This window comes from Takifugu flavidus, chromosome 10 (assembly GCF_003711565.1).
Source record: "Takifugu flavidus isolate HTHZ2018 chromosome 10, ASM371156v2, whole genome shotgun sequence".
Classification (NCBI taxonomy): Eukaryota; Metazoa; Chordata; class Actinopteri; order Tetraodontiformes; family Tetraodontidae; genus Takifugu; species Takifugu flavidus.
Window position 1 is genome coordinate 7067843 of NC_079529.1, and position 11931 is coordinate 7079773.

The 11931-nt window shown below is 44.4% G+C and overlaps 2 protein-coding genes and 1 pseudogene across 2 annotated transcripts; 1 reads left to right on the plus strand and 2 right to left on the minus strand.

Annotated features, from left to right (window-relative positions):
* Positions 1 to 306: 306 nt before the first annotated feature.
* Positions 307 to 4711, plus strand: LOC130532429 (B-cell receptor CD22-like). Its single transcript, XM_057045084.1, has 8 exons — positions 307 to 508; positions 583 to 674; positions 721 to 805; positions 1043 to 1321; positions 1403 to 1693; positions 1767 to 1847; positions 3085 to 3318; positions 3633 to 4711. The coding sequence occupies exons 1-7, from the start codon at positions 307 to 309 to the stop codon at positions 3231 to 3233; spliced, it is 1179 nt and encodes a 392-aa protein (XP_056901064.1). The 3' UTR covers positions 3234 to 3318; positions 3633 to 4711.
* Positions 3881 to 6716, minus strand: LOC130532430 (serine protease hepsin-like). The gene is given in 8 exon segments (XM_057045085.1): positions 3881 to 4626; positions 4725 to 4889; positions 5013 to 5155; positions 5251 to 5346; positions 5753 to 5863; positions 5866 to 5942; positions 6018 to 6183; positions 6710 to 6716. Coding segments are annotated over 8 exon segments (810 nt in total). The 3' UTR covers positions 3881 to 4581.
* A 209-nt stretch (positions 6717 to 6925) lies between these two features.
* On the minus strand, positions 6926 to 8762 carry LOC130532432 (piggyBac transposable element-derived protein 4-like; annotated as a pseudogene).
* Positions 8763 to 11931: the final 3169 nt, after the last annotated feature.

Consider the following 11931-nt stretch of genomic DNA (forward strand, 5'->3'; position numbering starts at 1 on the left):
CGTGCACATTGAGATTATATGGAACTCTGTCGATATAGGCGGATTTTAAGCATGAAAAGTCATATTTTGATTATTCTTGCGACGATATCTGGTGAGTCAACATATTTTGGGTTCAACGTTTCAGGTCAAACCTTCTAATCACTGAGTTTATTTACTTGGATGAAAGGTGCTCAGAGAGGATCCTTGGAAGTGACCTTGGACAAGGATCTGTGCGTTCTGAGAGGGGCGTCAGCGGTGATTAACTGCCGGTATTCCAATCCTTTTTCCCACTCTGTCACCGCAGTTGGCTGGTGGAAACAATATCAGATGGTTGGTTATTGGTGGCCCGGCTCTTTGCCAAATTTCTGGGCTTCCTCGCAGCGCTATCGATATTTGGGCGACTTCATCAGTGACTGCCGCCTGCAGATAAATGATGTGCAACACGCCGATGCAGGGTACTACTTTTTCAGTTTTTACACCACGTTCGAAGATCAGAAGAGTAAAACATCTACTAAGTTGTATGTAAAAGGTAACAACAGGAATAAACCAGCCAGCGAGTGTTTGAATCACCCTTCTAACTTCACCTTTTTCCCTGTGATTCAGAGCTGACGGCTGCTGTGCAGTCGAGCTCCGTGGCGGAAGGCGACGACATCAGGCTGACCTGTGTGTCGGGCTGTCCCACGCCAGTGGACATTGTCTGGTTCAAGGATGGACAACCTGTAAGGAACGAGGTCTTTGTAGCCAGGCGAGAGGACACTGGCAGGTACCACTGTGCTGTCTGGAGACAAGAGGGTCAGATCTGCTCCCGTGGCCGTAAATGTACTGTGTAAGCCCGTCACACTTTCTCCTAATTTCATCAACTATCACTGATTCAACATCTGCTTAATTAAACTGTTCTGCAGAAGTCGCATTAATCAAATTTGAAAACAGCAATTAGTGATGTGTATAAACTGAAATAAAAATAAGAAATGTGTCTGAAAAAAGATGCCATTCCACCTTTACATACTCTTTTCTATCCATATTTCACTGTATCCTTCAACTTTCCGGCTCATCCCTCCATCAGATCCTCCTGACAGAGTGACCTTGACCATCAGTTCACCCGGGAACGTCGTCAGAGGAAGTTCGGTGGTTCTCACCTGCCACAGCGACGCCAGCCCCCCGGTGAGAAACAACGGGTACAGCCTCTACAGGGAAGGGCGCTTCATCGGGTTGGGGCAGAACTACACCATCCCTGACGTGCAGCCGGATCACAGCGGGCGGTACCACTGTCAGGCCTGGAACAGCATCAGCAGCAGAGGGGTGGACCATTTTAACTCCTCTGCGGTCCTCCTCCAGGTCTACTGTACGTATCTGGACATAAACTCAACTCAACACATTTCTGATGATGACGATGTGACTGTGTGGGATCCCGTTCTTCTCCCAGACGTCCCAGAGAACATTTCCATTACAATTAACCCAGCCCATGTGGTGTGGGGCAGCAGTGTGAATCTGACCTGCTCCAGTGATGCTAACCCCCCTGCAGATACCTACATCTGGTACAGAAATACAAACTCCAGCAGCTCCAACAGGCTGCAGGTGGGCTCAGGTCAGGTGTTGTCCATTCCCTCCATGGAGGCGCTGCACTCTGGACTGTACCTCTGCCAGGCCAGGAACCAAGTGGGGGGGAAGAACTCGACCGAGGTGCTGCTGGCCATGGTGGATGAGGAGCAGCGGGGTTTGTGTCTGGTAGAGTTTGCAAAGATAACTAGGTTAAAGTGATTAAATGGTGACATGTCTGACCTCCTCAGGTAGCCAGACGCTCCCAGCTGTGGTCGGAATTGGACTCGCTCTCATCGTAGCTCTTGTGGTCGCCCTCTTTGTTCTGGTGAGTCAGTCATTAATGAAGATGCTGCACTTTTCTCCACTCAAATGTCATTTTGCTTCTCCTTTTCTGGGCGTTGTATGACGTTTTTCTTTGTCCAGAATTGCCACATGTGGGCTAACCCTCATTTCCCTTACCAAATAAAATAACACATTTCTCTTTGATGCGACCAAGCCTTTTCTAAAAATAGCAAAACTCGTGCATCTAAGAAAAGTGAGGTGCATCTAAGAAAATTTTTTTTCCGCTATTTTTTAAAAATCACACCTGCATTTACATAGATTTTAAAATGACAATGTCTTAAAAATAAATAAAAATCTAAATAAAGTGAAGGTGAACTCTGACCTAGTTCAAAGGTCAGTATTGTGCGCATGAAAGAACCTTTGCGCTTGTGGAGAATAAACTAGCAGGCAGTGAAGATGGTGAGTGGAGGGCAATTTTCTACCCCAAAAACCTGGCAAAAAGAAGACAGTAAATTTATCATTTTCAAAGTGAATGGGAGGAAGAGTCATTTTTTACTACTGTGAAAGGAAGGTGTGTATGTTGCATTTGTGGGGCGACTGTGATGACAGCGAAGCAGCACAATGTGGAGCGACGCTTCACTACGTGTCATGAAAGCTACAATGCTAATGCTAACTACCCACCGGGAAGCATTCTACAGTCAGAGAAGGCCCATGAGCTAAAAAGTGTGTTTATAAAATGTAACAGATTTTGAGCAGAATTGCAGTAGATTTGTTCAGTTAAGATTTATTCAATAGGAAAGTTGATTTTTTTTTTAAATGTTGCATAACTTTTTAAAACATGGTTCAACATAGTTTATGAATTGTTAAAATGGTTTAGTTTCTTATGGTTGAAAAGGTCTGGGGAAAACTCGACATTTTTTTTCTGATCAAATGTAGAAGTGATCATCTGAACAATGCTGAGATTAATAATATTAAAGTGTTGAATATTGATCTTTTCTGTTACCCACTCTAAGTTATTGATACACACACAACACACACACACACACAGACAATTTGTTATTTTAGAGGAGTGTGTCAAGCGGTAGCCCTTCACAGGACTCGGAACCCATGACGTAGCTCTTGGTTTCAAAAAGGTTGGTGACCCCTGAGCTAGACAGATTAGGAGAGTCCGTTCCCGAAACTTTCACGCTGTTTTCACGCTGCTACTTTCAAGGAAACTTTAGTCAAAATGTGATCTGGAAGAATGAGCTATATTCTATATTTATATGTTTGTTGTTGTCTCAGCAGGTGGAAAAAAAGGCGCCTTCATCAGAAGGCGCTTGATGAATCCAACGTCATATACAGCAACATCCAAAGGCCAGACTCCGCTCTGCCAGACGTCGCTCGCCATACGATCCCTTCCTCCTCCTCCTCTCAGTCTCCGGCATCCATGAGAAGCGAGGTGACCTACTCATTAGTGAACATCAAATCCAGAGATCTGGAGGGGCTGAGCGACAGTCCAGATGTGCAGGGCTCACGGTAGGTTCACTGTTCCAGTCTGGTGGTGGCTGTTTTCACACTTTAGCACTTTTCACACACTGCAATAGTTGCGTTAAAAACGCCCTGATGAAGCATTAAATTTGTGGTTAGAACTTTGAGGAACTCTCTATTTTGAAGAGCCATCTAGAGTGAATCTGATTAAGTTTAAGGAAGTGTTGAGTACGTGGGGAATTTGTCATGCAGGCAGCACAGTTTGTTCTTGGTTTAGTTTATGAATAGAAGGGTGAAAACAACAGCACAATGTAAAAGGAAGCAAAGTGTGTTTGTAATGTTTGGTTAATTTATCCCCACAGGTCCAAAGGAAAAAACAGCATCGACAGTGTGATCTATGCTACCATTTCACCATGATGACCCAGGAACTAACTGTATCGATCATTTTAATTATTTTATATTTGGTACATTTCTGAACAAGGACTCAGTCTTGCCTAATTCTTTACAACATAAAGATTAACAAACTTTGTTAAATATCTGACTTGCATTTTCAACCAGGACACAGGCAGTGCCACAATAGGTATTAAAGAAGCACACAAAAGAGCTCCTCTGAGAAGACGATTTCAATTTTTTATTGCACTGTGGCTCCGCAAAACGCTTCAAATAAACATCATAAACAACAAAAAACTATTTACAACGAGAACAAAATACTGATTGCAACAAGAGTGAAGTCCGCATCAGTTCGTGTGAGGAAAAAGACAAAACATGTTTGAATAACTGCTTTTTATGCTAAAGCCGGGGTATTGCATGCAGTTTCTGCTATGACATACCTATGTGCAGTTTAAGTAATCTTAAAAAATTAGCAGTTAGCCTTTAGCAACACAAACTTGAGTCACAAATAAATGGCACAGGCTGTACTTAATCTGGAGGACAAACTAAACGGTTATCATCCACAATTTCATGAGTCTGCATGTAAATTCACTTTTTGAGATAACGGTCAACTTGATGCTGTGTGCCACTAAAGTGAACAAGAAGTGGGGGAAAAAACAAGAAAGGCAAAAGAAAAGTCAGAGAAAAAAAATGTATTGTATCACAAAAGTGGCCTCTAGTATTGATCATATTACAAATTCACTTTGGCTTTTATAATCAGTCTTTAACTATACAAAAATAGACTCCTGTAGAGGTTAAACAATGTTAGTAACTCTGCTCACAGTTGGGGTATTAATGGTTCAGGAAAGCAGTATCTGTCTTTATTACCCTAGAGGTCCCTTCTGACCTCTGCAAGGTCGGCTCAGAGCTTCATACCCAATTTCATGGCCGAGCCAATTTGTGCACCCCTGGTAAGTTGTGATAGCTCTGTTGGTGGGGGAGACAAGCACAAACACATCTGTAACACCAACGTTTCCTCTGGTATTATGACAAATAAACTCCATAAAAGAAAGAGAGTCTCTCACCCTCATGGCTGTAGATATCCAGGGAAGAAATCGGGAAACTTTGGTGTAGACGCCAGGTTTCTTGGCCATAGCACAGCCCGTTCCCCAGCTCACAACTCCGTGCAGACGATACCGGCTGGTCTTGGACAGACAGTCTTCTGCCACGAAGGGACCGCCGCTGTCTCCCTGTGTCACAGGTTAAGAAGGTCAGAAAATCCACCAAGATACAGAAATGCAAGCATATGAATGAGAGGGCACAGAAAGACTAGATTTGTGCACCAAAATACATAAACAGAGGAAAATACAGACCTGACAAGCATCAATGCCTCCTTTCTCATAACCAGCACAGAACATGGTAGTGGTGATCTGGTTGTCATAGTAATCAGGAGCGTTGCATACGGCATCGCTGATGATGGGCACATGTGCCTCCTGAAGGACATCTGCAAGGTGCCCTGACAGGCAACAAAACTGTCAAACTCTGTAGATATTAGCCGATCTGTTGTAAAAAACAAAAAACAATAACAATTGTCATAAAATATAAACTCACTGAAGTATCCGACATTTCCCCAGCCAGTAATTGTTCCCATTTGCCCATCTATTAATCTTTGTCCATGTGTTGGCAGACAGACAGGCTGGATGTACTCTGTAAATGTACACAAAAAGCAAATTACATCATCTTACTGACGTGCACGAATACAGGGGCTGTAATTCTATATGATAAACACTAGGTGGAAGCAATGCCCAAGTGGAAGATCTTCAATTATATAACATGTTATAAATTAACAAGAAGAATTCAACAATTAACCAGCCACAATCTAACATAAAATATTAGCCCAGAAAAGTTGACATGTGTATATAGTTCATTTAATGTTCTCAGCTAATCTGTACACATGATATAATTATTCAAATCTGTGCTGTGGGGTCACAAACATTACCATGGAAAAGAGATTGCGCTCCTTCTTCCTCATCTGTAAAAACTGTTATCATGAAATCGTGTGTGTGTGTGTGTGTGTGTGTGTGTGTGTGTGTGTGTGTGTCTGCCTTCATACCGTTGAACGTGAGAGGCTGGGTGAGGGCGAGAACGGCGATGTCCCTGCTGTTGTCGTCGATGTTAGCATCCACAAAGGGCAGGTAGCTGCTGTGGTAAACGATAGTCTTACCTCCGCCACGTTGGCATTGACAGGTTTGTTGGAGATGGAGCCCAGCAACACACTCCAGCGGTTAAGAAAGCTATACCGCCTAGCACAGAAGATATATACTGCTCTTGTATCCATACAGACAAGAGTTTGCATTTTATGCAGCTCTCTTGCTTACTTGGGGAAGCAGTGTGCTGCAGAGACGATCCAGCGGTTTGAGATGATGGACCCCCCGCACTGGTGGACTCCATCATACTGGAGGCTCACCTGCCAAGGCCAACTTCCCTGCCTGGCATCTACACCACCGACTATACGGTCTGCTGCAAAATTACGCCTGCCGCAGTCTGAGGGGAGAGAGCAGATAGAAAATCAAACAGTGTGGGGGTAATTTTAGGACACAACTGGGGGAAAACAGACAAGATAGGCATAAAGGAGGGGATTAGAATGCCAGCGAGGATGTGAAGTGTGGCGGGGTGGAGGAGAGAGGTGGAACGGTTAACGACAACGCCACCTGGGGAGTTTCACCCCAGGAATTAACAGAGAACAGGCACGCGCAGATAAGGTTCTATTCCAGAGGCAGAGACAGGATTGAGGGTTAGGCACTACAATTTTATTAAATCCAATACTCAACAAAAAATAACTCGGCTGTACAAAAGTCAAACAAAGGGGGTGGACAGGGCTGGGGCCCCACCGGCAGGTAAAACTCAATTAGGGGAGATAAATATCAATATCATAACATCACATGTGACAACTTCTTTACATCCCTACCGCCTTGGAGAAGAACTTCACAGAAAAAGCTGACTATGTTGGGAACAGTCAGAAGAAATAAGCAATGTATTATGTTAAAAAAAATTACAATAATTATGTTGCGGGTCATTTTGACCCGTCCTGTGTAAATCCATTCAAACAGACAAAAAACAGTTTAAACCAACACACAACTTTATTTTAGAATATATGAACATTCAGAAAAGAGACATAACAATACATTTTAATTTCAACACTATATATTTAGGAACTATTTTGTTCAAGTTTTTCCTATGAATTTTTTTTTCCATTTAACTTGCCCCTTTTTCACATTTTCCAAATTCAACATTTCAATGCTCTCCACATGATGGACAGAATGTAACTGTGTGCTTTCTGCAGATAACTCTTGCATTTCACACAAGAGGTACTTGTTTTGATGTCATCTCGGGAGGGACAGACCTGGCATCTTTTCCGTTTCTTTACACCTGTGTCCACTGGATCCACTGCAGATTGGCTGGATGACCCCATCTTGACCTTTCAATGACAGCTGCCGCTGCTGAGGATCGGGCTGGCCTGGCTCGCCTCTGGATCATGGGAGTGACGAGTGCTTTGCCGAGTTCTTCCAGGAAAAGCCGACGTCGGTACAATTTCCCGGCATTCCATTGCTGGTTGATTTCAGTCCACAGAACATAGGCATTGTAAGCAGACACATCCACAATGTTGTAGAAAATCACCAAGGGCCAACGGGCAGTCTTGCGCTGGCAGCTGTATGTTGCTGTGACTTTGTCCAGATTGTCAACTCCTCCTTTGGTGGAGTTGTAATCGAGGATCATTTGTGGCTTCATGTCTTCTCTTGTGCTCAGAGATGCATCTGTGTGCATTGTGCTCATTACAAGACATTCTTGTTTCTCTTTGGGCAGTATGAAAACACTGTTGCTTTCTCCGTGAAAACAAATACTGAGGAATGCAGAGGTCTGCCCTGCATCTTAAGAATTTCACTGGGAAGTTCTTGCTTATTTCTTCTGACTGTTCCCAACATAGTCAGCTTTTTCTTGTGAAGTTCTTCTCCAAGGCGGTAGGATGTAAAGAAGCTGTCACATGTGATGTTATGACCTTGCAACCCTTCACTCATCTCCAGCACCACACGCATCCCCTGATTCTTCTCAGATGCTCCTCCAGGTAGCTTTCCAGTATACACTTGCATATTCCATGCATAGCTGGATTTTGCATCACAGGCCGCCCACATTTGATGCCATACTTGGCAGGCTTACTGGGCATGTACTGTCTGAAAGGACAGCGCCCCCTAAATGGAACAAGGCGCTCATCTACAGTAACATGTGGACCAGGATTGTACAACAAAGGTAGAATTTCAACCCATTTATCCCATACATCTCTAATTGCAGCTAGTTTGTCTCTTTCACGACGACCAGCTCTGGTTTCACGGTTGTCAAATCGGATCACACGATATCATGTGAAATGTCTCCAGAGACATTGTTGCTCGAAAGATTGGCCTTCCATACTCTTCATCCCATAGACTTGAAGTTGCTTCTCCTTTGACCTGTACATTCAGCTAATACCAGAATTCCAGAATTCCGATGTAAGCATGCAAGTCAGTCTGATCCAGTGGCTTCCATTTCTCCTGAAATACACGCCTCCCCTCCAAGTTGGTCATTTCCAGTATGATCTTCTCAATTGGTGGGGATATGAAGAGCTGAAATGTTGATATATCATCAACTCGTGTGACAGCAAATCTTGTAGGACCGGGAGTCATTTTGATGACATTGGAAGATGACAGTCTACCTCGGCTTTGGTGTGGTGATGTTGACCATTTTATTTTACCATCTTTAGATGCCCATGTCTCCTCTGTGGATGATGATTGCTGCATTCCTTGGCTTTCATCCAATAGAGACAACGGCAGGCTCGTCCTCTGAATCCTCATCAGAAAATTGAAAATCTGGATCATCAGTTACATTGTCCTCGGTCTCTGAAATATCCTCTGTCTCTGAAACCTCTTCCTCTGCATCAGTGTCTGAGTTCAAAATCTGTGATAAAGCTTCTTCAGCTGTAAACGTTCTGGAGCTCATTTTTGGTGTGTTGGTCAAAGAGATGGCATAAGAAAAGTGACAAGAAAAAGGGAGAGAAAGTCCCTCCTCGATGCACCTGGGTCTCTGGCAGTCAAAATACAATTAAAATGTACATCACAGCACAATACTCTTGATGTAGATCAGAAGGACATCAAAAGGCATGTTTATTTTGGATATTTACTGCTACTTACTCACATAAAAGTGTCCGGGTCAAAATGACCCGCAACATAATATTCATATTCAAACTCTGCACAGACATTCCACTAAACACCACAGTGTCCAAATTTTACACACCAATTCATGACCCTAGATGAGGAAAAGTCACAAAACAAAATTCATGAAGAAAAACCAAAGATAACCAGTACTTTGGTCAACACAAAAACCAAAACGGGTCAAATTGACCCGTAGCATAATACAAGGGTTAATCTTTATTTATATGGCACTTTTCATACGCTAGGTAGCACAAAGTGCCTCACAAAGGAATAAACAGCAAAGAGAACAAGAGAATCAAGAAGGACACACACACACATGCATACAACACACTTACACACACACAAACAAGCTTAGACAAGTTGAGACATGGCTGGGCACCGAGACCTGAGGCGAAGGAGACGCCACCTTTGGAGGCCCACCAGGCCGAGGGGGGTCACGGTCCATGACCACAGGCGGTACCGCCACAAAGACCAGCCCGACCCGGACAGACCGGAGGCTCCACACCAAAGCATAGAGCCCCCTAACCACCCAGGCCAGGGTCGACAATGGGACAGCACCCCCAGCGGTAGACCGGAAACATCTCCTAGCCTGGCAGGCCCCCATGAGGAAACACTGGAGCTAAAAACTGAAGGCATGAAACAGTAAATGGGTTAAAAGGTATAAAAGCTAAAAGCTGAGGAACTAAGAATTGAAGTAGTAAAACAGTACTAAGACTAAAACAGACTAAAACAGTAAATGGGATAAAAGGTGTAAAGACTAAAAACTGAGAGACTAAGAACTGAGGGTAAAACAGTAAAAGTGTCAAGTAAAATAAGGATAAGACATAAAGAAGCATGAAGACATAAAATAATTGAAAATAATCAGAAAATCAATTAAATGCCTGATTAAAAAGGTGTGTCTTGAGCCTCTTTAAAAATCTCAGTCTCTGCGGTCCTGAGGTTCTCCGGCAGGCTGTTCCACAGTCGGGGACCATAATAACTGAAGGCCGCTTCCCCGTGCGTTTCAGTGCTTACATGTGGAATGGTTAAAAGGCCGGTGCCAGAGGACCTCAGAGTCCGCGAGGGTTGATAGAATAAAAGCAGGTCAGCTAAATAAGTCGGGCCAAGACTATTAAGACATTTAAAAACTAATAAAAGAACCTTAAAATCGATCCTGAAACGCACAGGTAGCCAATGCAGCGATTCTAAAACTGGTGTGATGTGCTCCCGCCCTCTGGTCCTTGTCAGCACTCGTGCAGCTGAGTTTTGTAATAATTGTAGGTTTGTGATGCTCTTTTTTGGAAGACCAGAGAGCAGGGCATTACAATAATCTAAACGACAAGAGATAAAAGCGTGCATCAGCACCTCCGTGCTGGCCTGAGAGTGAAACGGGCGGACTCTGGCTATATTCTTCAGGTGGTAAAAACCTACCGTTGTTATGTTTTTGATGTGTGGAATAAAACTAAGCTCAGAGTCAAAGATCACACCCAGATTTTTTACAGATTGAGATGGCTTAAAATCCTTTAATTTTGAAAAAAGTTCTCTCTCTGACCTTCAGGACCAATAACTAAAGACTTCTGTTTTGTCCTGTTGAGCTGTAGGAAGTTTTCTGCCATCCATGACTGGATATCTAGAATACAGTTAAAAAGGGCATCAACTGGCCCTGTGTCATCAGGAGCCACGGCGATGTACAGTTGCGTATCGTCAGCATAGCTGTGGAAGCTGATGCCGTGGCTCCTGATGACGTCCCCAAGAGGAAGCATGTAAAGATTAAAAAGGGTTGGACCTAAGATTGACCCTTGGGGAACCCCACACTTTGTCTCATGGATTCTCGAGGAGCATGTATCCATACTTACAAAGAAGCTTCGATCAGTAAGGTAGGAGGTGAACCAGTTAAGAACAGTACCAGAGAGGCCGACCAGGTTCTTCAGTCTATTCAATAAAATATGGTGGTCTACTGTATCAAAGCGGCGGTCAGATCCAGTAGAACCAACACCGTGAGCTAAACTAAAAACACCCGTGCTACTGCAAACAAAACTACACACGAGGGGTGATGAAAACGCCCTCCACCAGGGGTTGGGTCCCAGCCGTGGCCCGCAGCACCTGTCCACAAAGAAAAGAGAACAATTAAATTTACAATGATAAACAATCAGACACGACGAGCGCACACGCGCACACACACACACACCTCACACAGACAGGCAAATAAATGGTGACCAGGTCGTCTAAAAGAACACAACGTCAACCAAGAAACGAAAAGCAACAAAACCTAAAAAAGTAAATATAAATTGATACAATTTACACACTGTTAAGAGTCTAAAATTTAGGCAAAAGCTCTGTGGTCGCCTCGGCGGCACCACCACGTCTCAGCGCCGTTTCTCCGAGCAAAGGGGAGAGGGGAGAGAGCGAGAGAGAATCCCGAACCAAAGCACCGAGCCAAAGCAGCAGTGGGTCCAGTAAGCGAGGTAATCTACTCCATGAGGGGTTCCCGCTGGGCATCGCGACCCACGACACCAGCCGGCAGCCAACTGCAGCGAGAACAGCCCCGTTACCATTTATCAACTAAGTGAGTGGCGGAGTCAGTGACGCGCATTGCTGCGCCTTACCTGCCCAGTGCCAACTAGCGCGCACGCCCTTACGGCAAAGCGCTCTGGACGGAAGGATGGCGAGAGGAAGCACCAACCTTCTGCAACAAGTAGCAAGCACACGTTCCAGCACTGTTGCACTTTACGTCGTAACCAGAGGAAATATGCGTTAGCATGCCCTGCTTTTACCTTGGCGCTGCCAGACAGCATGCTCATTCTGGGACAGGTTCAGTTGGTCAAACAGCCCAGATAAGCTGCAACCACGCTACACCTTCGTCGAAGGGGGAAATCAACTAAAGCCAGCTGGAGGCAGTGCCTTATATAAACCTTTTCTCCCCACCCACCAATTAAGGCACTACCTCCACATGGCACCTGTTCGGAGGGCAGGCCACGCCCTGCCACGAAAGCGTCAAGACAGCAAAGAAAAACACAAAGATCACGAGAGAAAGAGTAGCCCAGCGTGTGAAATAAGGTGGGAGAGTGTCCAG